The following is a 24934-nucleotide window of genomic DNA, read 5'->3' as shown; positions in this document are numbered from 1 at the left end:
ACAATATCATGGAGGCGACCAGTGGATTTATAACTAATGTCCTTCCCTAGGATGTGATTGCAGGAAGGAGGCAGAGATCTTTGTCTCCAAATCCCACCAGTTCGCCAGCCAGGTCTCCTCCATCAAGCTCAGGTGGACCCCCAAGTAGAGGAGGTGCATGGTGCTCCACACAAAAGGTCTCACCCCTCTGGTGGGAGTCCACCAGCTACTGACCCACCAAGAGGCCCACACACTTTTCCCAGTTGATCCTTGCAGAGAATGTGGCCGAGAAGATCTGCTGGCAGTCGCACATCCTCTGCCAAGTGAACTGATCTGTGACCATGAGGAAGACGTTATCAGTGTAAGCTGAAAGGAGGCCTCCATATCAGGTTTGCGTAAAACCAAACCCATCAACCTCTTGCAGAGAAGGCACAGGAATGGCTCCCAATGTGGGGCACACTTGACGACCCCCCCAAAGCACAAAATGTGGTCAGAGCCCAAACACTTGCAAAGTCCCAAAAAGGTATTCGTGATCCACCCCATCAAACGCTTTCTCTTGGTCAAGGGAGAGAAATGCAACTGACAGACCAGCCTCTCTGAACTGGTAAATCAGATCCCAGACAAGGTGGATATTGTCCTGGATGAACCACCCTGGGACCGTTTTGGACTGATCATGGTGGACCACTTGTGCCACCTCTCCCACAGTGTGACCCTCGCTCAGTATCACCTCTCCAACAGTAACGGACTTCCCTCAGTACAATGCTCCCACAGTAACGAACCACCCTCAGTACCACCTCTCCCACAGTAACGAACCTCCCTCAGTACCACCTCTCCCACAGTAACGGACTTCTCTCAGTACCATCTCTCCCACAGTAACGAACCTCCCTCAGTACCACCTCTCCCACAGTAACGAACCTCCCTCAGTACCACCTCTCCCACAGTAACAAACCTCTGTCAGAACCACCTCTCCCACTGTAACGGACTTCCCTCAGTACCACCTCTCCCACAGTAACAAACCTCCCTCAGTACCTCTCCCACAGTAACGAACCTCCCTCAGTACCACCACTCCCACAGTAACGAACCTCCCTCAGTACCACCTCCCCACAGTAATGAAACTCCCTCAGTACCTCACCAACAGTAACGAAACTCCCTCAGTCCCACCTCTCCCACAGTAACGAACCTCCCTCAGTACCACCTCTCCCACAGTAACAAACCTCTGTCAGAACCACCTCTCCCACTGTAACGGACTTCCCTCAGTACCACCTCTCCCACAGTAACAAACCTCCCTCAGTACCTCTCCCACAGTAACGAACCTCCCTCAGTACCACCACTCCCACAGTAACGAACCTCCCTCAGTACCACCTCCCCACAGTAATGAAACTCCCTCAGTACCTCTCCCACAGTAACGAACCTCCCTCAGTACCACCTCTCCCACAGTAATGAAACTCCCTCAGTCCCACCTCTCCCACAGTAACGAACCTCCCTCAGTACCACCTCTCCCACAGTAACGAACCTCCCTCAGTACCACCTCTCCCACAGTAATGGACTTCCCTCAGTACCACCTCTCCCACAGTAACGAACCTCCCTCAGTACCATCTCTCCCACAGTAACAAACCTCCCTCAGTGCCATCTCTCCCACAGTAACAAACCTCCCTCAGTGCCATCTCTCCCACAGTAATGAACCTCCCTCAGTACCATCTCTCCCACAGTAACAAACCTCCCTCAGTGCCATCTCTCCCACAGTAACAAACCTCCCTCAGTGCCATCTCTCCCACAGTAATGAACCTCCCTCAGTACCATCTCTCCCACAGTAACAAACCTCCCTCAGTGCCACCTCTCCCAGAGTAATGAACCTCCCTCAGTACCATCTCTCTCACAGTGTGCTCCCTCAGTACCACCTCTCCCAGTGTGACCCTCGCTCAATAACCTCTCCTACAGTGTGACACTCGCTCAATAACACCTCTCCTACAGTGTGACCCTCGCTCAGTACCATCTCTCTCACAGTGTGCTCCCTCAGTACCACCTCTCCCACAGTAATGAAACTCCCTCAGTCCCACCTCTCCCACAGTAACGAACCTCCCTCAGTACCACCTCTCCCACAGTAATGGACTTCCCTCAGTACCACCTCTCCCACAGTAATGAACCTCCCTCAGTACCATCTCTCCCACAGTAACAATCCTCCCTCAGTGCGATCTCTCCCACAATAATGAACCTCCCTCAGTACCATCTCTCCCACAGTAACAAACCTCCCTCAGTGCGATCTCTCCCACAGTAATGAACCTCCCTCAGTACCATCTCTCCCTCAGTGCCATCTCTCCCACAGTAACAAACCTCCCTCAGTGCCATCTCTCCCACAGTAATGAACCTCCCTCAGTACCATTTCTCCCACAGTAATGAACCTCCCTCAGTACCATCTCTCCCACAGTAACAAACCTCCCTCAGTGCCACCTCTCCCACAGTAATGAACCTCCCTCAGTACCATCTCTCTCACAGTGTGCTCCCTCAGTACCACCTCTCCCAGTGTGACCCTCGCTCAATAACACCTCTCCTACAGTGTGACCCTCGCTCAGTACCACTTCTCCCAGTGACCCACCCTCAGTGCCACCTCTCCCACAGTAACGAACCTTCCCCAGTGCCATCTCTCCCACAGTAACGAACCTCCCTCAGTACCACCTCTCCCAGTGACCCTTAATCAGTACCACCTCTCCCAGTGACCCTCCCCTCAGTACCATCTCTCCCACAGTAACAAACCTCCCTCAGTGCCATCTCTCCCACAGTAATGAACCTCCCTCAGTACCATCTCTCCCACAGTAACAAACCTCCCTCAGTGCCATCTCTCCCACAGTAACAAACCTCCCTCAGTGCCATCTCTCCCACAGTAATGAACCTCCCTCAGAACCATCTCTCCCACAGTAACAAACCTCCCTCAGTGCCATCTCTCCCACAGTAATGAACCTCCCTCAGTACCACCTCTCCCACAGTAATGAACCTCCCTCAGTACCATCTCTCCCACAGTGTGCTCCCTCAGTACCACCTCTCCCAGTGTGACCCTCGCTCAATAACACCTCTCCTACAGTGTGACCCTCGCTCAATAACACCTCTCCTACAGTGTGACCCTCGCTCAGTACCATCTCTCCCACAGTAACGAACCTCCCACAGTGCCATCTCTCCCACAGTAACGAACCTCCCACAGTGCCATCTCTCCCACAGTAACGAACCTCCCTCAGTAACACCTCTCCCACAGTAAAGATCCTCCCTCAGTACCATCTCTCCCACAGTAACGAACCTCCCTCAGTACCACCTCTCCCAGTGACCCTTCCTCAGTACCACCTCTCCCAGTGACCCTCCCTCAGTACCACCTCTCCCACAGTAACAAACCTCCCTCAGTGCCATCTCTCCCACAGTAATGAACCTCCCTCAGAACCATCTCTCCCACAGTAACAAACCTCCCTCAGTGCCATCTCTCCCACAGTAATGAACCTCCCTCAGTACCATCTCTCCCACAGTGTGCTCCCTCAGTACCACCTCTCCCAGTGTGACCCTCGCTCAATAACACCTCTCCTACAGTGTGACCCTCGCTCAATAACACCTCTCCTACAGTGTGACCCTCGCTCAGTACCATCTCTCCCACAGTAACGAACCTCCCACAGTGCCATCTCTCCCACAGTAACGAACCTCCCTCAGTAACACCTCTCCCACAGTAAAGATCCTCCCTCAGTACCATCTCTCCCACAGTAACGAACCTCCCTCAGTACCACCTCTTCCACAGTAACGGACTTCCCTCAGTACCACCTCTCCCAGTGACCCTCCCTCAGTACCACCTCTCCCACAGTAACAAACCTCCCTCAGTACCATCTCTCCCACAGTAACGAACCTCCCTCAGTACCATCTCTCCCACAGTAATGAACCTCCCTCAGTACCACCTCTCCCACAGTAACGAACATCCCTCAGTAACACCTCTCCCACAGTAACAAACCTCCGTCAGAACCACCTCTCCCACTGTAACGGACTTCTCTCAGTACCACCACTCCCACAGTAACAAACCTCCCTCAGTACCACCTCTCCCACAGTAATGAAATTCCCTCAGTCCCACCTCTCCCACAGTAACGAACCTCCCTCAGTACCACCTCTCCCACAGTAATGGACTTCCCTCAGTACCACCTCTCCCACAGTAACGAACCTCCCTCAGTGCCATCTCTCCCACTTTAACAAACCTCCCTCAGTGCCATCTCTCCCACAATAATGAACCTCCCTCAGTACCATCTCTCCCACAGTAACAAACCTCCCTCAGTGCCATCTCTCCCACAGCAATGAACCTCCCTCAGTACCACCTCTCCCACAGTAATGAACCTCTCTCAGTACCACTTCTCCCAGTGACCCACCCTCAGTGCCACCTCTCCCACAGTAACGAACCTCCCTCAGTGCCATCTCTCCCACAGTAATGACCCTCCCTCAGTACCACCTCTCCCACAGTAACAAACCTCCCTCAGTACACCTCTCCCAGTGACCCTCCCTCAGTGCCATCTCTCCCACAGTAACGAACCTCCCTCAGTGCATCTCTCCCACAGTAATGAACCTCCCTCAGTACCATCAACTCCCAGTGACCCTCCCTCAGTGCCACCTCTCCCTCAGTAACGAACCTCCCTCAGTGCCATCTCTCCCACAGTAACGAACCTCCCTCAGTGCCACCTCTCCCAGTGACCTTCCCTCAGTACCATCACTCCCAGTGACCCTCCCTCAGTACCATCTCTCCCACAGTAACGAACCTCCCTCAGTGCCACCTCTCCCAGTGACCCTCCCTCAGTACCATCACTCCCAGTGACCCTCCCTCAGTGCCATCTCTCCCACAGTAACGAACCTCCCTCAGTGCCATCTCTCCCACAGTAACGAACCTCCCCCAGTACCATCTCACCCAGTGACCCTCCCTCAGTACCATCTCTCCCACAGTAACGACCCTCCTTCAGTGCCATCACTCCCACAGTAACGAACCTCCCTCAGTACCACCTCTCCCAGTGACCCACCCTCAGTGCCACCTCTCCCTCAGTAACAAACCTCCCTCAGTGCCATCTCTCCCACAGTAACGAACCTCCCTCAGTGCCATCTCTCCAACAGTAATGAACCTCCCCCAGTACCATCTCTCCCAGTGACCCTCCCTCAGTACCATCACTCCCAGTGACCCTCCCTCAGTACCATCTCTCCCACAGTAACGACCCTCCCTCAGTACCATCACTCCCAGTGACCCTCCCTCAGTACCATCTCACCCACAGTAACGAACCTCCCTCAGTACCATCTCTCCCAGGGTAACAAACCTCCCTCAGTGCCATCTCTCCCAGTGACCCTCCCTCAGTACCATCTCTCCCAGTGACCCTCCCTCAGTGCCACCTCTCCCAGTGACCATCCCTCAGTGCCACCTCTCCCAGTGACCCTCCCTCAGTACCACCTCTCCCACAGTAACGAACCTCCCTCAGTACCACCTCTCCCAGTGACCCACCCTCAGTGCCACCTCTCCCTCAGTAACAAACCTCCCTCAGTACCATCTCTCCCACAGTAACGAACCTCCCTCAGTGCCATCTCTCCCACAGTAATGAACCTCCCCAGTACCATCACTCCCAGTGACCCTCCCTCAGTACCATCTCTCCCACAGTAACGACCCTCCCTCAGTGCCATCTCTCCCAGTGACCCTCCCTCAGTACCATCTCTCCCACAGTAACGACCCTCCCTCAGTACCATCTTTCCCACAGTAATGAACCTCCCTCAGTACCATCAACTCCCAGTGACCCTCCCTCAGTGCCACCTCTCCCTCAGTAACGAACCTCCCTCAGTGCCATCTCTCCCACAGTAACGAACCTCCCTCAGTGCCACCTCTCCCAGTGACCTTCCCTCAGTACCATCACTCCCAGTGACCCTCCCTCAGTACCATCTCTCCCACAGTAACGAACCTCCCTCAGTGCCACCTCTCCCAGTGACCCTCCCTCAGTACCATCACTCCCAGTGACCCTCCCTCAGTGCCATCTCTCCCACAGTAACGAACCTCCCTCAGTGCCATCTCTCCCACAGTAACGAACCTCCCCCAGTACCATCTCACCCAGTGACCCTCCCTCAGTACCATCTCTCCCACAGTAACGACCCTCCTTCAGTGCCATCACTCCCACAGTAACGAACCTCCCTCAGTACCACCTCTCCCAGTGACCCACCCTCAGTGCCACCTCTCCCTCAGTAACAAACCTCCCTCAGTGCCATCTCTCCCACAGTAACGAACCTCCCTCAGTGCCATCTCTCCAACAGTAATGAACCTCCCCCAGTACCATCTCTCCCAGTGACCCTCCCTCAGTACCATCACTCCCAGTGACCCTCCCTCAGTACCATCTCTCCCACAGTAACGACCCTCCCTCAGTACCATCACTCCCAGTGACCCTCCCTCAGTACCATCTCTCCCACAGTAACGACCCTCCCTCAGTTCCACCTCTCCCAGTGACCCTCCCTCAGTACCATCTCACCCACAGTAACGAACCTCCCTCAGTACCATCTCTCCCAGGGTAACAAACCTCCCTCAGTGCCATCTCTCCCAGTGACCCTCCCTCAGTACCATCTCTCCCAGTGACCCTCCCTCGGTGCCACCTCTCCCAGTGACCATCCCTCAGTGCCACCTCTCCCAGTGACCCTCCCTCAGTACCACCTCTCCCACAGTAACGAACCTCCCTCAGTACCACCTCTCCCAGTGACCCACCCTCAGTGCCACCTCTCCCTCAGTAACAAACCTCCCTCAGTACCATCTCTCCCACAGTAACGAACCTCCCTCAGTGCCATCTCTCCCACAGTAATGAACCTCCCCAGTACCATCACTCCCAGTGACCCTCCCTCAGTACCATCTCTCCCACAGTAACGACCCTCCCTCAGTGCCATCTCTCCCAGTGACCCTCCCTCAGTACCATCTCTCCCACAGTAACGACCCTCCCTCAGTACCATCTTTCCCACAGTAACGACCCTCCCTCAGTACCATCTCTCCCACAGTAACGAACCTCCCTCAGTACCATCTCTCCCACAGTAACGAACCTCCCTCAGTACCACCTCCCCACAGTAATGAAACTCCCTCAGTACCACCTCTCCCACAGTAACGAACCTCCCTCAGTACCATCTCTCCCACAGTAACGAACCTCCCTCAGTACCATCTCTCCCACAGTAATGAACCTCCCTCAGTACCACCTCTCCCACAGTAACGAACATCCCTCAGTACCACCTCTCCCACAGTAATGAAACTCCCTCAGTACCTCTCCCACAGTAACGAACCTCCCTCAGTACCACCTCTCCCACAGTAATGAAATTCCCTCAGTCCCACCTCTCCCACAGTAACGAACCTCCCACAGTACCACCTCTCCCACAGTAATGGACTTCCCTCAGTACCACCTCTCCCACAGTAACGAACCTCCCTCAGTGCCATCTCTCCCACTTTAACAAACCTCCCTCAGTGCCATCTCTCCCACAGTAATGAACCTCCCTCAGTACCATCTCTCCCACAGTAACAAACCTCCCTCAGTGCCATCTCTCCCACAGCAATGAACCTCCCTCAGTACCACCTCTCCCACAGTAATGAACCTCTCTCAGTACCACTTCTCCCAGTGACCCACCCTCAGTGCCACCTCTCCCACAGTAACGAACCTCCCTCAGTGCCATCTCTCCCACAGTAATGACCCTCCCTCAGTACCACCTCTCCCACAGTAACAAACCTCCCTCAGTGCCATCTCTCCCAGTGACCCTCCCTCAGTACCATCTCTCCCACAGTAACGACCCTCCCTCAGTACCATCTTTCCCACAGTAATGAACCTCCCTCAGTACCATCAACTCCCAGTGACCCTCCCTCAGTGCCACCTCTCCCTCAGTAACGAACCTCCCTCAGTGCCATCTCTCCCACAGTAACGAACCTCCCTCAGTGCCACCTCTCCCAGTGACCTTCCCTCAGTACCATCACTCCCAGTGACCCTCCCTCAGTACCATCTCTCCCACAGTAACGAACCTCCCTCAGTGCCACCTCTCCCAGTGACCCTCCCTCAGTACCATCACTCCCAGTGACCCTCCCTCAGTGCCATCTCTCCCACAGTAACGAACCTCCCTCAGTGCCATCTCTCCCACAGTAACGAACCTCCCCCAGTACCATCTCACCCAGTGACCCTCCCTCAGTACCATCTCTCCCACAGTAACGACCCTCCTTCAGTGCCATCACTCCCACAGTAACGAACCTCCCTCAGTACCACCTCTCCCAGTGACCCACCCTCAGTGCCACCTCTCCCTCAGTAACAAACCTCCCTCAGTGCCATCTCTCCCACAGTAACGAACCTCCCTCAGTGCCATCTCTCCAACAGTAATGAACCTCCCCCAGTACCATCTCTCCCAGTGACCCTCCCTCAGTACCATCACTCCCAGTGACCCTCCCTCAGTACCATCTCTCCCACAGTAACGACCCTCCCTCAGTACCATCACTCCCAGTGACCCTCCCTCAGTACCATCTCTCCCACAGTAACGACCCTCCCTCAGTTCCACCTCTCCCAGTGACCCTCCCTCAGTACCATCTCACCCACAGTAACGAACCTCCCTCAGTACCATCTCTCCCAGGGTAACAAACCTCCCTCAGTGCCATCTCTCCCAGTGACCCTCCCTCAGTACCATCTCTCCCAGTGACCCTCCCTCGGTGCCACCTCTCCCAGTGACCATCCCTCAGTGCCACCTCTCCCAGTGACCCTCCCTCAGTACCACCTCTCCCACAGTAACGAACCTCCCTCAGTACCACCTCTCCCTCAGTAACAAACCTCCCTCAGTACCATCTCTCCCACAGTAACGAACCTCCCTCAGTGCCATCTCTCCCACAGTAATGAACCTCCCCAGTACCATCACTCCCAGTGACCCTCCCTCAGTACCATCTCTCCCACAGTAACGACCCTCCCTCAGTGCCATCTCTCCCAGTGACCCTCCCTCAGTACCATCTCTCCCACAGTAACGACCCTCCCTCAGTACCATCTTTCCCACAGTAACGACCCTCCCTCAGTACCATCTCTCCCACAGTAACGAACCTCCCTCAGTACCATCTCTCCCACAGTAACGAACCTCCCTCAGTACCACCTCTCCCACAGTAACGAACATCCCTCAGTACCACCTCTCCCACAGTAATGAAACTCCCTCAGTACCTCTCCCACAGTAACGAACCTCCCTCAGTACCACCTCTCCCACAGTAATGAAATTCCCTCAGTCCCACCTCTCCCACAGTAACGAACCTCCCACAGTACCACCTCTCCCACAGTAATGGACTTCCCTCAGTACCACCTCTCCCACAGTAACGAACCTCCCTCAGTGCCATCTCTCCCACTTTAACAAACCTCCCTCAGTGCCATCTCTCCCACAGTAATGAACCTCCCTCAGTACCATCTCTCCCACAGTAACAAACCTCCCTCAGTGCCATCTCTCCCACAGCAATGAACCTCCCTCAGTACCACCTCTCCCACAGTAATGAACCTCTCTCAGTACCACTTCTCCCAGTGACCCACCCTCAGTGCCACCTCTCCCACAGTAACGAACCTCCCTCAGTGCCATCTCTCCCACAGTAATGACCCTCCCTCAGTACCACCTCTCCCACAGTAACAAACCTCCCTCAGTACACCTCTCCCAGTGACCCTCCCTCAGTGCCATCTCTCCCACAGTAACGAACCTCCCTCAGTGCATCTCTCCCACAGTAATGAACCTCCCTCAGTACCATCAACTCCCAGTGACCCTCCCTCAGTGCCACCTCTCCCTCAGTAACGAACCTCCCTCAGTGCCATCTCTCCCACAGTAACGAACCTCCCTCAGTGCCACCTCTCCCAGTGACCTTCCCTCAGTACCATCACTCCCAGTGACCCTCCCTCAGTGCCATCTCTCCCACAGTAACGAACCTCCCTCAGTGCCACCTCTCCCAGTGACCCTCCCTCAGTACCATCACTCCCAGTGACCATCCCTCAGTGCCATCTCTCCCACAGTAACGAACCTCCCTCAGTGCCATCTCTCCCACAGTAACGAACCTCCCCCAGTACCATCTCACCCAGTGACCCTCCCTCAGTACCATCACTCCCACAGTAACGAACCTCCCTCAGTACCACCTCTCCCAGTGACCCACCCTCAGTGCCACCTCTCCCTCAGTAACAAACCTCCCTCAGTGCCATCTCTCCCACAGTAACGAACCTCCCTCAGTGCCATCTCTCCCACAGTAATGAACCTCCCCCAGTACCATCTCTCCCAGTGACCCTCCCTCAGTACCATCACTCCCAGTGACCCTCCCTCAGTACCATCTCTCCCACAGTAACGACCCTCCCTCAGTACCATCACTCCCAGTGACCCTCCCTCAGTACCATCTCTCCCACAGTAACGACCCTCCCTCAGTTCCACCTCTCCCAGTGACCCTCCCTCAGTACCATCTCACCCACAGTAACGAACCTCCCTCAGTACCATCTCTCCCAGAGTAACAAACCTCCCTCAGTGCCATCTCTCCCAGTGACCCTCCCTCAGTACCATCTCTCCCAGTGACCCTCCCTCAGTGCCACCTCTCCCAGTGACCCTCCCTCAGTGCCACCTCTCCCAGTGACCCTCCCTCAGTACCACCTCTCCCACAGTAACGAACCTCCCTCAGTACCACCTCTCCCAGTGACCCACCCTCAGTGCCACCGCTCCCTCAGTAACAAACCTCCCTCAGTACCATCTCTCCCACAGTAACGAACCTCCCTCAGTGCCATCTCTCCCACAGTAATGAACCTCCCCAGTACCATCTCTCCCAGTGACCCTCCCTCAGTACCATCTCTCCCACAGTAACGACCCTCCCTCAGTGCCATCTCTCCCAGTGACCCTCCCTCAGTACCATCTCTCCCACAGTAACGACCCTCCCTCAGTACCATCTTTCCCACAGTAACGACCCTCCCTCAGTACCACCTCTCCCAGTGATACTCCCTCAGTACCATCTCTCCCACAGTAACGAACCTCCCTCAGTACCATCTCTCCCACAGTAACGAACCTCCCTCAGTACCACCTCCCCACAGTAATGAAACTCCCTCAGTACCACCTCTCCCACAGTAACGAACCTCCCTCAGTACCATCTCTCCCACAGTAACGAACCTCCCTCAGTACCATCTCTCCCACAGTAATGAACCTCCCTCAGTACCACCTCTCCCACAGTAACGAACATCCCTCAGTAACACCTCTCCCACAGTAACAAACCTCCGTCAGAACCACCTCTCCCACTGTAACGGACTTCTCTCAGTACCACCACTCCCACAGTAACAAACCTCCCTCAGTACCACCTCTCCCACAGTAATGAAACTCCCTCAGTACCTCTCCCACAGTAACGAACCTCCCTCAGTACCACCTCTCCCACAGTAATGAAATTCCCTCAGTCCCACCTCTCCCACAGTAACGAACCTCCCACAGTACCACCTCTCCCACAGTAATGGACTTCCCTCAGTACCACCTCTCCCACAGTAACGAACCTCCCTCAGTGCCATCTCTCCCACTTTAACAAACCTCCCTCAGTGCCATCTCTCCCACAGTAATGAACCTCCCTCAGTACCATCTCTCCCACAGTAACAAACCTCCCTCAGTGCCATCTCTCCCACAGCAATGAACCTCCCTCAGTACCACCTCTCCCACAGTAATGAACCTCTCTCAGTACCACTTCTCCCAGTGACCCACCCTCAGTGCCACCTCTCCCACAGTAACGAACCTCCCTCAGTGCCATCTCTCCCACAGTAATGACCCTCCCTCAGTACCACCTCTCCCACAGTAACAAACCTCCCTCAGTACACCTCTCCCAGTGACCCTCCCTCAGTGCCATCTCTCCCACAGTAACGAACCTCCCTCAGTGCATCTCTCCCACAGTAATGAACCTCCCTCAGTACCATCAACTCCCAGTGACCCTCCCTCAGTGCCACCTCTCCCTCAGTAACGAACCTCCCTCAGTGCCATCTCTCCCACAGTAACGAACCTCCCTCAGTGCCACCTCTCCCAGTGACCTTCCCTCAGTACCATCACTCCCAGTGACCCTCCCTCAGTGCCATCTCTCCCACAGTAACGAACCTCCCTCAGTGCCACCTCTCCCAGTGACCCTCCCTCAGTACCATCACTCCCAGTGACCCTCCCTCAGTGCCATCTCTCCCACAGTAACGAACCTCCCTCAGTGCCATCTCTCCCACAGTAACGAACCTCCCCCAGTACCATCTCTCCCAGTGACCCTCCCTCGGTACCATCTCTCCCACAGTAACGAACCTCCCTCAGTACCACCTCTCCCAGTGACCCACCCTCAGTGCCACCTCTCCCTCAGTAACAAACCTCCCTCAGTGCCATCTCTCCCACAGTAACAAACCTCCCTCAGTGCCATCTCTCCCACAGTAATGAACCTCCCTCAGTACCATCACTCCCAGTGACCCTCCCTCAGTGCCACCTCTCCCTCAGTAACGAACCTCCCTCAGTGCCATCTCTCCCACAGTAACGAACCTCCCTCAGTGCCACCTCTCCCAGTGACCCTCCCTCAGTACCATCACTCCCAGGGACACTCCCTCAGTGCCATCTCTCCCACAGTAACGAACCTCCCCCGGTACCATCTCTCCCAGTGACCCTCCCTCAGTACCATCTCTCCCACAGTAACGAACCTCCCTCAGTACCATCTCTCCCACAGTAACGAACCTCCCTCAGTGCCATCTCTCCCACAGTAACGAACCTCCCTCAGTACCATCTCTCCCCCAGTACCATCTCTCCCAGTGACCCTCCCTCGGTACCATCTCTCCCACAGTAACGAACCTCCCTCAGTGCCATCTCTCCCACAGTAACGAATCTCCCTCAGTACCATCTCTCCCCCAGTACCATCTCTCCCAGTGACCCTCCCTCAGTGCCATCTCTCCCAGTGACCCTCCCTCAGTACCATCTCTCCCAGTGACCCTCCCTCAGTGCCACCTCTCCCAGTGACCCTCCCTCAGTACCACCTCTCCCACAGTAACGAACCTCCCTCAGTACCACCTCTCCCAGTGACCCACCCTCAGTGCCACCTCTCCCTCAGTAACAAACCTCCCTCAGTGCCATCTCTCCCTCAGTAACAAACCTCCCTCAGTGCCATCTCTCCCACAGTAATGAACCTCCCCCAGTACCATCTCTCCCAGTGACCCTCCCTCAGTACCATCTCTCCCACAGTAACGACCCTCCCTCAGTTCCACCTCTCCCAGTGACCCTCCCTCAGTACCATCTCACCCACAGTAACGAACCTCCCTCAGTACCATCTCTCCCAGAGTAACAAACCTCCCTCAGTGCCATCTCTCCCAGTGACCCTCCCTCAGTACCATCTCTCCCAGTGACCCTCCCTCAGTGCCACCTCTCCCAGTGACCCTCCCTCAGTACCACCTCTCCCACAGTAACGAACCTCCCTCGGTACCACCTCTCCCAGTGACCCACCCTCAGTGCCACCTCTCCCACAGTAACGAACCTCCCTCAGTGCCATCTCTCCCACAGTAATGAACCTCCCCCAGTACCATCTCTCCCAGTGACCCTCCCTCAGTACCATCTCTCCCACAGTAACGACCCTCCCTCAGTGCCATCTCTCCCAGTGACCCTCCCTCAGTACCATCTCTCCCACAGTAACGACCCTCCCTCAGTACCATCACTCCGTGACCCTCCCTCAGTACCATCTTTCCCACAGTAACGACCCTCCCTCAGTACCACCTCTCCCAGTGATACTCCCTCAGTACCATCTCTCCCACAGTAACGAACCTCCCTCAGTGCCATCTCTCCCAGTGACCCTCCCTCAGTACCATCTCTCCCAGTGACCCTCCCTCAGTGCCACCTCTCCCAGTGACCCTCCCTCAGTACCACCTCTCTGTGACCATCCCTCAGTACCACCTCTCCCACAGTAACGAACCTCCCTCAGTGCCACCTCTCCCAGTGACCCTCCCTCAGTACCTTCACTCCCAGTGACCCTCCCTCAGTGCCATCTCTCCCACAGTAACAAACCTCCCCCAGTACCATCTCTCCCAGTGACCCTCCCTCGGTACCATCTCTCCCACAGTAACAAACCTCCCTCAGTGCCATCTCTCCCACAGTATTGAACCTCCCTCAGTACCATCACTCCCAGTGACCCTCCCTCAGTGCCACCTCTCCCTCAGTAACGAACCTCCCTCAGTGCCATCTCTCCCACAGTAACGAACCTCCCTCAGTGCCATCTCTCCCAGTGACCCTCCCTCAGTACCATCACTCCCAGTGACCCTCCCTCAGTGCCATCTCTCCCACAGTAACGAACCTCCCCCAGTACCATCTCTCCCAGACCCTCCCTCAGTGCCATCTCTCCCACAGTAATGAACCTCCCCCAATACCATCTCTCCCAGTGACCCTTCCTCAGTACCATCTCTCCAACAGTAACGAACCTCCCTCAGTACCACCTCTCACCCAGTACCATCTCTCCCAGTGACCCTCCGTCAGTGCCACCTCTCCCTCAGTAACGAACCTCCCTCAGTACCATCTCTCCCACAGTAACGAACCTCCCTCAGTGCCATCTCTCCCAGTGACCCTGCCTCAGTACCATCTCTCCCAGTGACCCTCCCTCAGTGCCACCTCTCCCAGTGACCCTCCCTCAGTACCACCTCTCCCACAGTAATGAACCTCCCTCAGTACACCTCTCCCAGTGACCCTCCCTCAGTACCACCTCTCTGTGACCCTCCCTCAGTACCACCTCTCCCACAGTAACGAACCTCCCTCAGTGCCACCTCTCCCAGTGACCCTCCCTCAGTACCATCACTCCCAGTGACCCTCCCTCAGTGCCATCTCTCCCACAGTAACGAACCTCCCCCAGTACCATCTCTCCCAGTGACCCTCCCTCGGTACCATCTCTCCCACAGTAACGAACCTCCCTCAGTACCACCTCTCCCAGTGACCCACCCTCAGTGCCACCTCTCCCTCAGTAACAAACCTCCCTCAGTGCCATCTCTCCCACAGTAACAAACCTCCCTCAGTGCCATCTCTCCCACAGTATTGAACCTCCCTCAGTACCATCACTCCCAGTGACCCTCCCTCAGTGCCACCTCTCCCTCAGTAACGAACCTCCCTCAGTGCCATCTCTCCCACAGTAACGAACCTCCCTCAGTGCCATCTCTCCCAGTGACCCTCCCTCAGTACCATCACTCCCAGTGACCCTCCCTCAGTGCCATCTCTCCCACAGTAACGAACCTCCCCCAGTACCATCTCTCCCAGACCCTCCCTCAGTGCCATCTCTCCCACAGTAATGAACCTCCCCCAATACCATCTCTCCCAGTGACCCTTCCTCAGTACCATCTCTCCAACAGTAACGAACCTCCCTCAGTACCACCTCTCACCCAGTACCATCTCTCCCAGTGACCCTCCGTCAGTGCCACCTCTCCCTCAGTAACGAACCTCCCTCAGTGCCATCTCTCCCACAGTAATGAACCTCCCTCAGTGCCACCTCTCCCAGTGACCCTCCCTCAGTACCATCACTCCCAGTGACCCTCCCTCAGTGCCATCTCTCCCACAGTAACGAACCTCCCTCAGTGCCACCTCTCCCAGTGACCCTCCCTCAGTACCATCACTCCCAGTGACCCTCCCTCAGTGCCATCTCTTCCACAGTAACGAACCTCCCTCAGTGCCATCTCTCCCACAGTAACGAACCTCCCCCAGTACCATCTCTCCCAGTGACCCTCCCTCAGTACCATCTCTCCCACAGTAACGACCCTCCCTCAGTGCCATCTCTCCCACAGTAACGAACCTCCCTCAGTACCATCTCTCCCCCAGTACCATCTCTCCCAGTGACCCTCCCTCGGTACCATCTCTCCCACAGTAACGAACCTCCCTCAGTACCACCTCTCCCAGTGACCCACCCTCAGTGCCACCTCTCCCTCAGTAACAAACCTCCCTCAGTGCCATCTCTCCCACAGTAACGAACCTCCCTCAGTGTCATCTCTCCCAGTTATGAACCTCCCCCAGTACCATCTCTCCCAGTGACCCTCCCTCAGTACCATCACTCCCAGTGACCCTCCCTCAGTACCATCACTCCCAGTGACCCTCCCTCAGTACCATCTCTCCCACAGTAACGACCCTCCCTCAGTACCATCACTCCCAGTGACCCTCCCTCAGTACCATCTCTCCCACAGTAACGACCCTCCCTCAGTACCACCTCTCCCAGTGACCCTCCCTCAGTACCACCTCTCCCAGTGACCCTCCCTCAGTACCATCTCTCCCACAGTAACGAACCTCCCTCAGTACCATCTCTCCCACAGTAACGAACCTCCCTCAGTGCCATCTCTCCCAGTGACCCTGCCTCAGTACCATCTCTCCCAGTGACCCTCCCTCAGTGCCACCTCTCCCAGTGACCCTCCCTCAGTACCACCTCTCCCACAGTAATGAACCTCCCTCAGTACACCTCTCCCAGTGACCCTCCCTCAGTACCACCTCTCTGTGACCCTCCCTCAGTACCACCTCTCCCACAGTAACGAACCTCCCTCAGTGCCACCTCTCCCAGTGACCCTCCCTCAGTACCATCACTCCCAGTGACCCTCCCTCAGTGCCATCTCTCCCACAGTAACGAACCTCCCCCAGTACCATCTCTCCCAGTGACCCTCCCTCGGTACCATCTCTCCCACAGTAACGAACCTCCCTCAGTACCACCTCTCCCAGTGACCCACCCTCAGTGCCACCTCTCCCTCAGTAACAAACCTCCCTCAGTGCCATCTCTCCCACAGTAACAAACCTCCCTCAGTGCCATCTCTCCCACAGTAATGAACCTCCCTCAGTACCATCACTCCCAGTGACCCTCCCTCAGTGCCACCTCTCCCTCAGTAACGAACCTCCCTCAGTGCCATCTCTCCCACAGTAACGAACCTCCCTCAGTGTCATCTCTCCCAGTTATGAACCTCCCTCAGTGTCATCTCTCCCAGTTATGAACCTCCCCCAGTACCATCTCTCCCAGTGACCCTCCCTCAGTACCATCACTCCCAGTGACCCTCCCTCAGTACCACCTCTCCCACAGTAATGAACCTCCCTCAGTACACCTCTCCCAGTGACCCTCCCTCAGTACCACCTCTCGAACAGTAACGAACCTCCCTCAGTGCCACCTCTCCCAGTGACCCTCCCTCAGTACCATCACTCCCAGTGACCTTCCCTCGGTACCATCTCTCCCACAGTAACGAACCTCCCTCAGTACCACCTCTCCCAGTGACCCACCCTCAGTGCCACCTCTCCCTCAGTAACAAACCTCCCTCAGTGCCATCTCTCCCACAGTAACAAACCTCCCTCAGTGCCATCTCTCCCACAGTAATGAACCTCCCTCAGTACCATCACTCCCAGTGACCCTCCCTCAGTGCCACCTCTCCCTCAGTAACGAACCTCCCTCAGTGCCATCTCTCCCACAGTAACGAACCTCCCTCAGTGCCACCTCTCCCAGTGACCCTCCCTCAGTACCATCACTCCCAGGGACACTCCCTCAGTGCCATCTCTCCCACAGTAACGAACCTCCCCGGTACCATCTCTCCCAGTGACCCTCCCTCAGTACCATCTCTCCCACAGTAACGAACCTCCCTCAGTACCATCTCTCCCACAGTAACGAACCTCCCTCAGTGCCATCTCTCCCACAGTAACGAACCTCCCTCAGTACCATCTCTCCCCCAGTACCATCTCTCCCAGTGACCCTCCCTCGGTACCATCTCTCCCACAGTAACGAACCTCCCTCAGTACCATCTTTCCCACAGTAACGACCCTCCCTCAGTACCACCTCTCCCAGTGATACTCCCTCAGTACCATCTCTCCCACAGTAACGAACCTCCCTCAGTACACCTCTCCCAGTGACCCTCCCTCAGTGCCACCTCTCCCAGTGACCCTCCCTCAGTACCTCCTCTCCCACAGTAACGAACCTCCCTCAGTACACCTCTCCCAGTGACCCTCCCTCAGTGCCACCTCTCCCAGTGACCCTCCCTCAGTGCCATCTCTCCCAGTGACCCTCCCTCAGTACCACCTCTCCCAGTGACCCTCCCTCAGTACCACCTCTCCCAGTGACCCTCCCTCAGTGCCACCTCTCCCAGTGACCCTCCCTCAGTACCTCCTCTCCCACAGTAACGAACCTCCCTCAGTACACCTCTCCCAGTGACCCTCCCTCAGTGCCACCTCTCCCAGTGACCCTCCCTCAGTGCCATCTCTCCCAGTGACCCTCCCTCAGTACCTCCTCTCCCACAGTAACGAACCTCCCTCAGTACACCTCTCCCAGTGACCCTCCCTCAGTGCCACCTCTCCCAGTGACCCTCCCTCAGTACCTCCTCTCCCACAGTAACGAACCTCCCTCAGTACACCTCTCCCAGTGACCCTCCCTCAGTGCCACCTCTCCCAGTGACCCTCCCTCAGTGCCATCTCTCCCAGTGACCCTCCCTCAGTACCACCTCTCCCAGTGACCCTCCCTCAGTACCACCTCTCCCAGTGACCCTCCCTCAGTGCCACCTCTCCCAGTGACCCTCCCTCAGTACCTCCTCTCCCACAGTAACGAACCTCCCTCAGTACCACCTCTCCCAGTGACCCTCCCTCAGTACCACCTCTCCCAGTGACCCTCCCTCAGTGCCACCTCTCCCAGTGACCCTCCCTCAGTACCTCCTCTCCCACAGTAACGAACCTCCCTCAGTACACCTCTCCCAGTGACCCTCCCTCAGTGCCACCTCTCCCAGTGACCCTCCCTCAGTGCCATCTCTCCCAGTGACCCTCCCTCAGTGCCACCTCTCCCAGTGACCCTCCCTCAGTGCCACCTCTCCCAGTGACCCTCCCTCAGTGCCACCTCTCCCAGTGACCCTCCCTCAGTACCTCTCCCACAGTAACGAACCTCCCTCAGTACACCTCTCCCAGTGACCCTCCCTCAGTGCCACCTCTCCCAGTGACCCTCCCTCAGTACCACCTCTCCCAGTGACCCTCCCTCAGTGCCACCTCTCCCAGTGACCCTCCCTCAGTACCTCCTCTCCCACAGTAACGAACCTCCCTCAGTACACCTCTCCCAGTGACCCTCCCTCAGTGCCACCTCTCCCAGTGACCCTCCCTCAGTGCCATCTCTCCCAGTGACCCTCCCTCAGTGCCACCTCTCCCAGTGACCCTCCCTCAGTGCCACCTCTCCCAGTGACCCTCCCTCAGTACCTCCTCTCCCACAGTAACGAACCTCCCTCAGTGCCACCTCTCCCAGTGACCCTCCCTCAGTACCACCTCTCCCACATGACCATCGCGTGGACTCTCCATGACCACATGACAATCCCTCCCACATGATCACCTCTCCCCCAGTGTGACCCTCCCACATGACCACCACGGTTTCGACATTAGAGACACTGAAGCCTCCTTCACGTTTTCTGTCCCCGGCCCGGTCTCCCCGCCTACAACGGCGGCCAAAGTGAGGATTTCGAGCCCTGAGAGACGTGGTGGAGGAAGCGGCCCTGGAGAGGGATCGAGGGTGCAGGAGCAGGGCAGGTGCGGCCTCTTCTCCACCCGCCAATCTCACCCCATCCTCGGCCTCGTTCTGCTGCTCCTCACAAAACACAGATCGCTCGCGTCTGAGGCTCCCCGCCGAGCCGCAGGGCCCGCCTCCATCCTGTGATCCTCCAATCCGCGCCCTTAATGAGCCGGAGTCCCGGCCCGTATCTGTGATCCTCCAATCCTCGTCCTGTTCAAGCCGTAGACACAGCCCCTTGCCACGATCCTCCAATCCTCGCCTTCATAAAGTCCAATGGCCCGCCCCTCACGAGGACTCTCCAATCCGCACCGCTGTCGAGCCCAGGCTCCGCCTTCTGATCACCCCCCCCCCCCATGTAGACCTGCCCCCACAGCAGCCCCACCCCTCCAGTCCTGTGCCTAGTTCCCACAACACGCCCAGCCCGATGCAGGGGTTTTCCTCATCTCCAGTCCTGTGGCAGGGTTTCGGCCCGAAATGTCAACTACACTTTTTTTCCCATAGAGCTGCCTGCCTGCTGAGTTCCTGCAGCATTTTGTGTGTTGCCTGAAGTTCATGGGGCTCGATCCCCCGACCCTAACCCAGATCCCCGATACTGATTAGCCCGATCCCCACCTTGTTCGTGTCCTCTGGGAAGAGCTGCCAGACGAAGCGCGAGAGGCAGGTACAATTACAACATTTGAAAGCTATTCTGCCGGGTCAGTGTAAAGAGATTTAAGACAACACTGGCAAATGGTAGGCATCACGTACAGCACGGATCAGTTTGGCCGATGGGCCGCCTTCTGATAATTCTATGACAGAGGCGAATCTAAGGAATTCGTTGCCACAGATGCTGTGGAGACCAAGTCTTTCTGTATATTTAAGGTAGATGTTGATAGATTCTTGATTGGTCAGGGAATGAAGGGATACCTGGAAGGAAAGAGATTGGGTCTGAGAGGGAAAATGGATCAGGCTTGATGAAATGGTGGAGCAGACTCGATGGGACAAATGGCCTAATTCTGCTTCTATATCTTAATGGTTTAATGCCTCTAGTCGAATACTGTATCTGCCCAATGCCAACTCTGTTGACATCAATTTCTCCAACTTACAGTAATTTTTCCCTCCACCTTCCCCCTTCTTAAATTCCCCACTCTGACATCTTAACACGTCTCCTCATCTGCCTATCACAGACATCCCTCCCTGCAAAAAACTCATTTCAGGGAAGTAGCACCCCCCCCCCCACCTCCAGGAGTGTATGTATACAGGACATTTGATTATGAAAGAATACAACAATTTATTTGATCACATATTGAAAGTATGCACACACACACACACACACACACACATACACACACACACACACACACACACACACACACACACACACATTAAAGAAGAAAAACTCAGTTTATTAAAGAATAAAGACGCGTAGCAAGTCAAATATAGCTCCTCCTCGTTTAACGAAGGACACTTTTGATGACAACATTTCTGGTTGATCTGCCACCCTTCAAGAATACTCTTAACATTTTCATTTCTTTTTCCCCGGCTTAAAGCCACATACAGCTGACCATGCTGGAATACTGGTTTCTCCAGATAAATCAACACATTCTCCATGGTTTGGCTTTGTGCCTCATGTATAGTCATAGCAAAGCATGACTGTATCGGGAACTGGCTCCGCTGAAGGGGGACATCTTCCCCTTCTGATAAATTGAGAGTAATTCTAGGGATCATGACAATGTCATTATTGAATGCACCAAAATTTATCTTTGCTACGATGAGATTGCCGTGCAGTTCTTCCACCATCATTCATGTTCCATTGCAAAGCCTTGGTGGATCCAAGTTCCTCATTGAAATGATGGGAGATCCCCTCCTCAATTCTAGTTTATGTGGTGACAATCCAGAAAGTTCAGCAGAATCAAGGAATTCTGTTGGAAAATGAGTGGCGTTAGCTCCTTCACTTATGGCATTGAAAGAACAGTATTCTTTCATGATTCCAGGGAAGTGTCTAATGCATGTGAAGTTTATTTTTCACATCATTTCATTGAGGGGAACCAAGATAGAATTCCTCGAGAACAGTTCTGCAGAATTATCGAATGTCAGATAGATGAAATCAATGCATTCTTCCATAGTTTTTGCTGGCAGAATCATATCTTCAGGTAATTCAATTTCATCATTTTCATTTTTCTCAATCTTGTCTTCTCCAACATCCAATAAGAACTCAGACTATCATCCTTTTCCCTCCCTCAATCGCATGTTTCTCTTCAATTGAAACTTGATGAAGCTTCTCCATAAGTAGGATTTTTTATGCATGAATTCTCCACATCAGCATCATTTCCACGTTTCACAACTGGTAGGAACTGATGGAAATAGCCACAGCAAATGGTTAAAATATCCCCAAAGGCCTCATTCTTGCTGCATACATCACGAAGAGTCCAGTCCACAGCTTCGAAGCTCTCCCTCCTAATCATGGGGCACTCATCCCGGACAATAAGCCTCGCATTTTGGAGTAAATTTGCAGTATTGGTGTTTTTATCAATGTTACAAAGGGCATCTTCATTGACTTTGAGGGGTATTTTGAATCTTGAATGCACTGTCCTACCACCAGGCATTATTGTTTCTGCAATACCTGTGATGCTACAGCAATAGCAGCGCTGCCATCTTCCCTAACTTTAGCGAGGATCAAGTTGATGACAGATGTCTTGCCCGTTACTCTTGGTGCATCAATGCAAATCACTGAAGAGAGATTCCTTTCCAAGCAGTCGCACACATATTCATATACTTCTCTTTGCTCATATTTCAATAGGGGGTCCTTCAGTGAAACTAATTCCTGCTGTTCGTCTCTGTCGTATTGCAGTTTACACAATAATTCCAGATTGCTTGGAGTAATTGTTCTGTTTTTTTAGTGTTGGCAAGTTATATTCTTCAAGTGGTTTGCCCAAGTTCTCAAGTTTCTCTTGGAAACACAGAAGAGCTTGTCCATGATGCCTCTCATCGATCATGATGTTAGGATCATTGATAGCTCTCCTCTCCATTTGTAAGAAAACTTCAGACATTGCATTCTTGAACCGGTTCTATTATTTCTGTGGATTGTTGATTTCAGTGTTTGTCAGCAAGACAACAAACTAATCTCTCATTGCTCTGGGCATTCTTGTTCTCTCTGCTTCTTCCATAGTTTGCTGCCAATGATCGTCAGCTTGCAACAATCCTCTCTCTCTCTCCGCAGACATCTTTGCATGGTGGAAGGATATCTCCATCATGTGTTTTCAATGATTCAAAAGATACTGGCCTCTTTATGTGATGAAGAAGAAGTCTCAAATAGTAGGGGTCACCAGTTCGTGGAGAAACAGTGTTCACTCAACCCAGAACATTTGCTTCAAAAATCCTGGAGTACTCCTCCACTCTTTTCCCCATTCTCCTTCTTTCCCATCTCTTATTAGTCCAAGTGTAGAATCTGGGAATATCCACATAGTACAGGGTTCTTGAAAATGGATGAGTGCAAAGATCCGTGAATTCTGTTAAAGTGGTTCTTGCCATATCATTATTCAGTTGCACAGCAGCATTACCTTGAAAAAATACTTGATGCTGTTGGGGAAGGTGCACTTGAAGGCAAACAACGGCTGGTTCCCTCTTGTGAATTGGAAATCCAAGTATTGATCCGACAGCTTCAGAGGGCCCGATATATCTGCCTGTCAAATACTGTGTGATTTCGTCTTCTCTATTCACTGCAAAAATTGCCCGATCACTCAAAGGTAGAATCGGCACTGTGAGTGTTGTGAGATGCTGCTGAGGCTAGCCTTGCGTATGCATCTTGGTATCGCATCCCAATTTCCTTGATGGCGGATCGGCTCTCGGGTCAAGACGGGGCAGTTGATTTTGGCAAAGGAACAATTTTATACAAATATATAACCCTGAATTTTGCCTGCATTTTAAGTCAATTTAGCCAAAAATAGTGCTGCTGTAATGCACCGTTTGCACTAACTGGAGGTCACAGACAGACAGAGCATGAGAGTTTCAGTATTATATAGATGGTCCTTGTTGAATATTTTGTTGATAGTCTCAATGCTAATAGCTAAATGCTAATGCAAATAGCTTTTCTATTTCTTTTGCAAACTTTCCTTGTACTGTGATGTGGCTTGCTTGGCAGATTTGAGCATTTTGCTGGAAGTCTCAACCTCATAGCAACCTGTGTCAATGAATTTGTTAATTTTGCAAGACATCAGATTCACAAGACATGCAGAAAATGTGATTAAAATATGTACATATTACATTATCATGGAGTCTTTTTTATTTTATTACAATTTTAAGTAAGTCTACAGGGAGTTTGGCCTCATCACGTAGGACATCAATAGAGTAGCTCCTTAGCAGCTAGCCAGCTAGTTTAAATAACGTTAGCTATGCTAATGAACAAATGACACCTGTTAAACTCACCTCAACATGTCTTTTACAGTCATTTAACCCACCACGGGCAATAGAAAAGTCACTGTTGCAAACAGTGCAGCGAGCAACACTGTCATTAGTGTAGTCTGGAGAGAAGTATGCTTTGTATTTTCTTGGAACAATTTGCCATGGTGCAGCAGGACACTAAACTGAACTGATGGACAATGAAAAGAGAGAGAGGTCAACTGTAAAGCCCGCCCACAGAGAAAACTGATAGGTCCACTTAGCACAAAGAGAGACCAATCAGGATTCTCATTCTCTCCCTCACTCACTCCCTCTTTCCCTCTCTCCCCCTCTCCCTCTCTCCTTCTCTCCCCCTCTCCCTTCTACCCTCCCTCACTTGCTCACTCTCAAAAAAATCGATTTCCGGGATATTGTATATAATTTGCGGGTGTCAAGGAGCTGCTATCAATATGCAGGAGACTCCCGAAACTTCCGGGAGAGGTGGGATGTCTGCTATTGTCGTGGTTTCTTGAAATAACCAGGAGACGCAGAAGATTCTTCGAGAAATTTAAGCCTTTATTTGCAAACAAAAACTAAGACAATTAATGAACGTGTCACTAATTGCCTGCCGAGCCTAGTTCACAGTATTCTTTATAGTAATTTCTTATCTTAGTTTCGTTAGCATATACTTGTTCTAGTGTCTTGACTGGTTCTCATACCATCACACCATCGCACGATCCTGTCTACCACCATTATCTCTACATGCTTACTTTCACTGTTAGCTACATTCTTAAGGCACTGATGCGTTCAATAGTACAGAGGCAATACAGAGATTACATTCTGGCCAATAAATTGGATACATAGCAAATAGCAAACACAAGGCTGGCCGTATAGTTCTGGCCACACAGCAAACGTTGCAACTTTATTCTCCAATACTATCACCTCCTTCCCTTCCTCCCATGGTTCACTCTCCTCTCCTGTCACATTTTGTCTTCTCCAGCCCTTTATCTTTTCCCCCTTCACCTCCCAGTTTCTTACTTAATCCCCCCCCTCCCCATCCCACCTGGTTTCACCTATCACCTTCTCGCTTGTCCTCGTTGCTCTCACCCCACTTTCTTATTCTGGCAACTT

At 53.6% G+C, this 24934-nt stretch overlaps 1 protein-coding gene across 17 annotated transcripts in view; it reads right to left on the bottom strand.

The window, feature by feature from the left end:
* Nucleotides 1-19702, bottom strand: part of masp1 (MBL associated serine protease 1) — a 404010-nt gene extending 384308 nt beyond the window's left edge. For 4 of the 17 annotated variants that reach the window (XR_009515996.1, XM_059990915.1, XM_059990926.1 and 1 more), the window contains exon 1: nt 19496-19686. Coding sequence is in view for 15 of the 17 variants with exons in the window: in XM_059990915.1 (XP_059846898.1) it covers nt 19496-19584 (89 nt within the window). In the remaining 2 variants the exon portion in view is untranslated. Of the gene's footprint in view, nt 1-19270 lie in introns of all 17 variants that reach the window. The other 13 variants (XM_059990882.1, XM_059990887.1, XM_059990894.1 and 10 more) reach the window with 10 other exon arrangements.
* Between the last annotated feature and the right edge of the window lie 5232 nt (nt 19703-24934).

The sequence above is a fragment of the Hypanus sabinus genome, chromosome 2, assembly GCF_030144855.1.
Source record: "Hypanus sabinus isolate sHypSab1 chromosome 2, sHypSab1.hap1, whole genome shotgun sequence".
In the NCBI taxonomy this organism is placed as follows: domain Eukaryota; kingdom Metazoa; phylum Chordata; class Chondrichthyes; order Myliobatiformes; family Dasyatidae; genus Hypanus; species Hypanus sabinus.
This window is presented reverse-complemented; position numbering and strand designations above follow the sequence as displayed.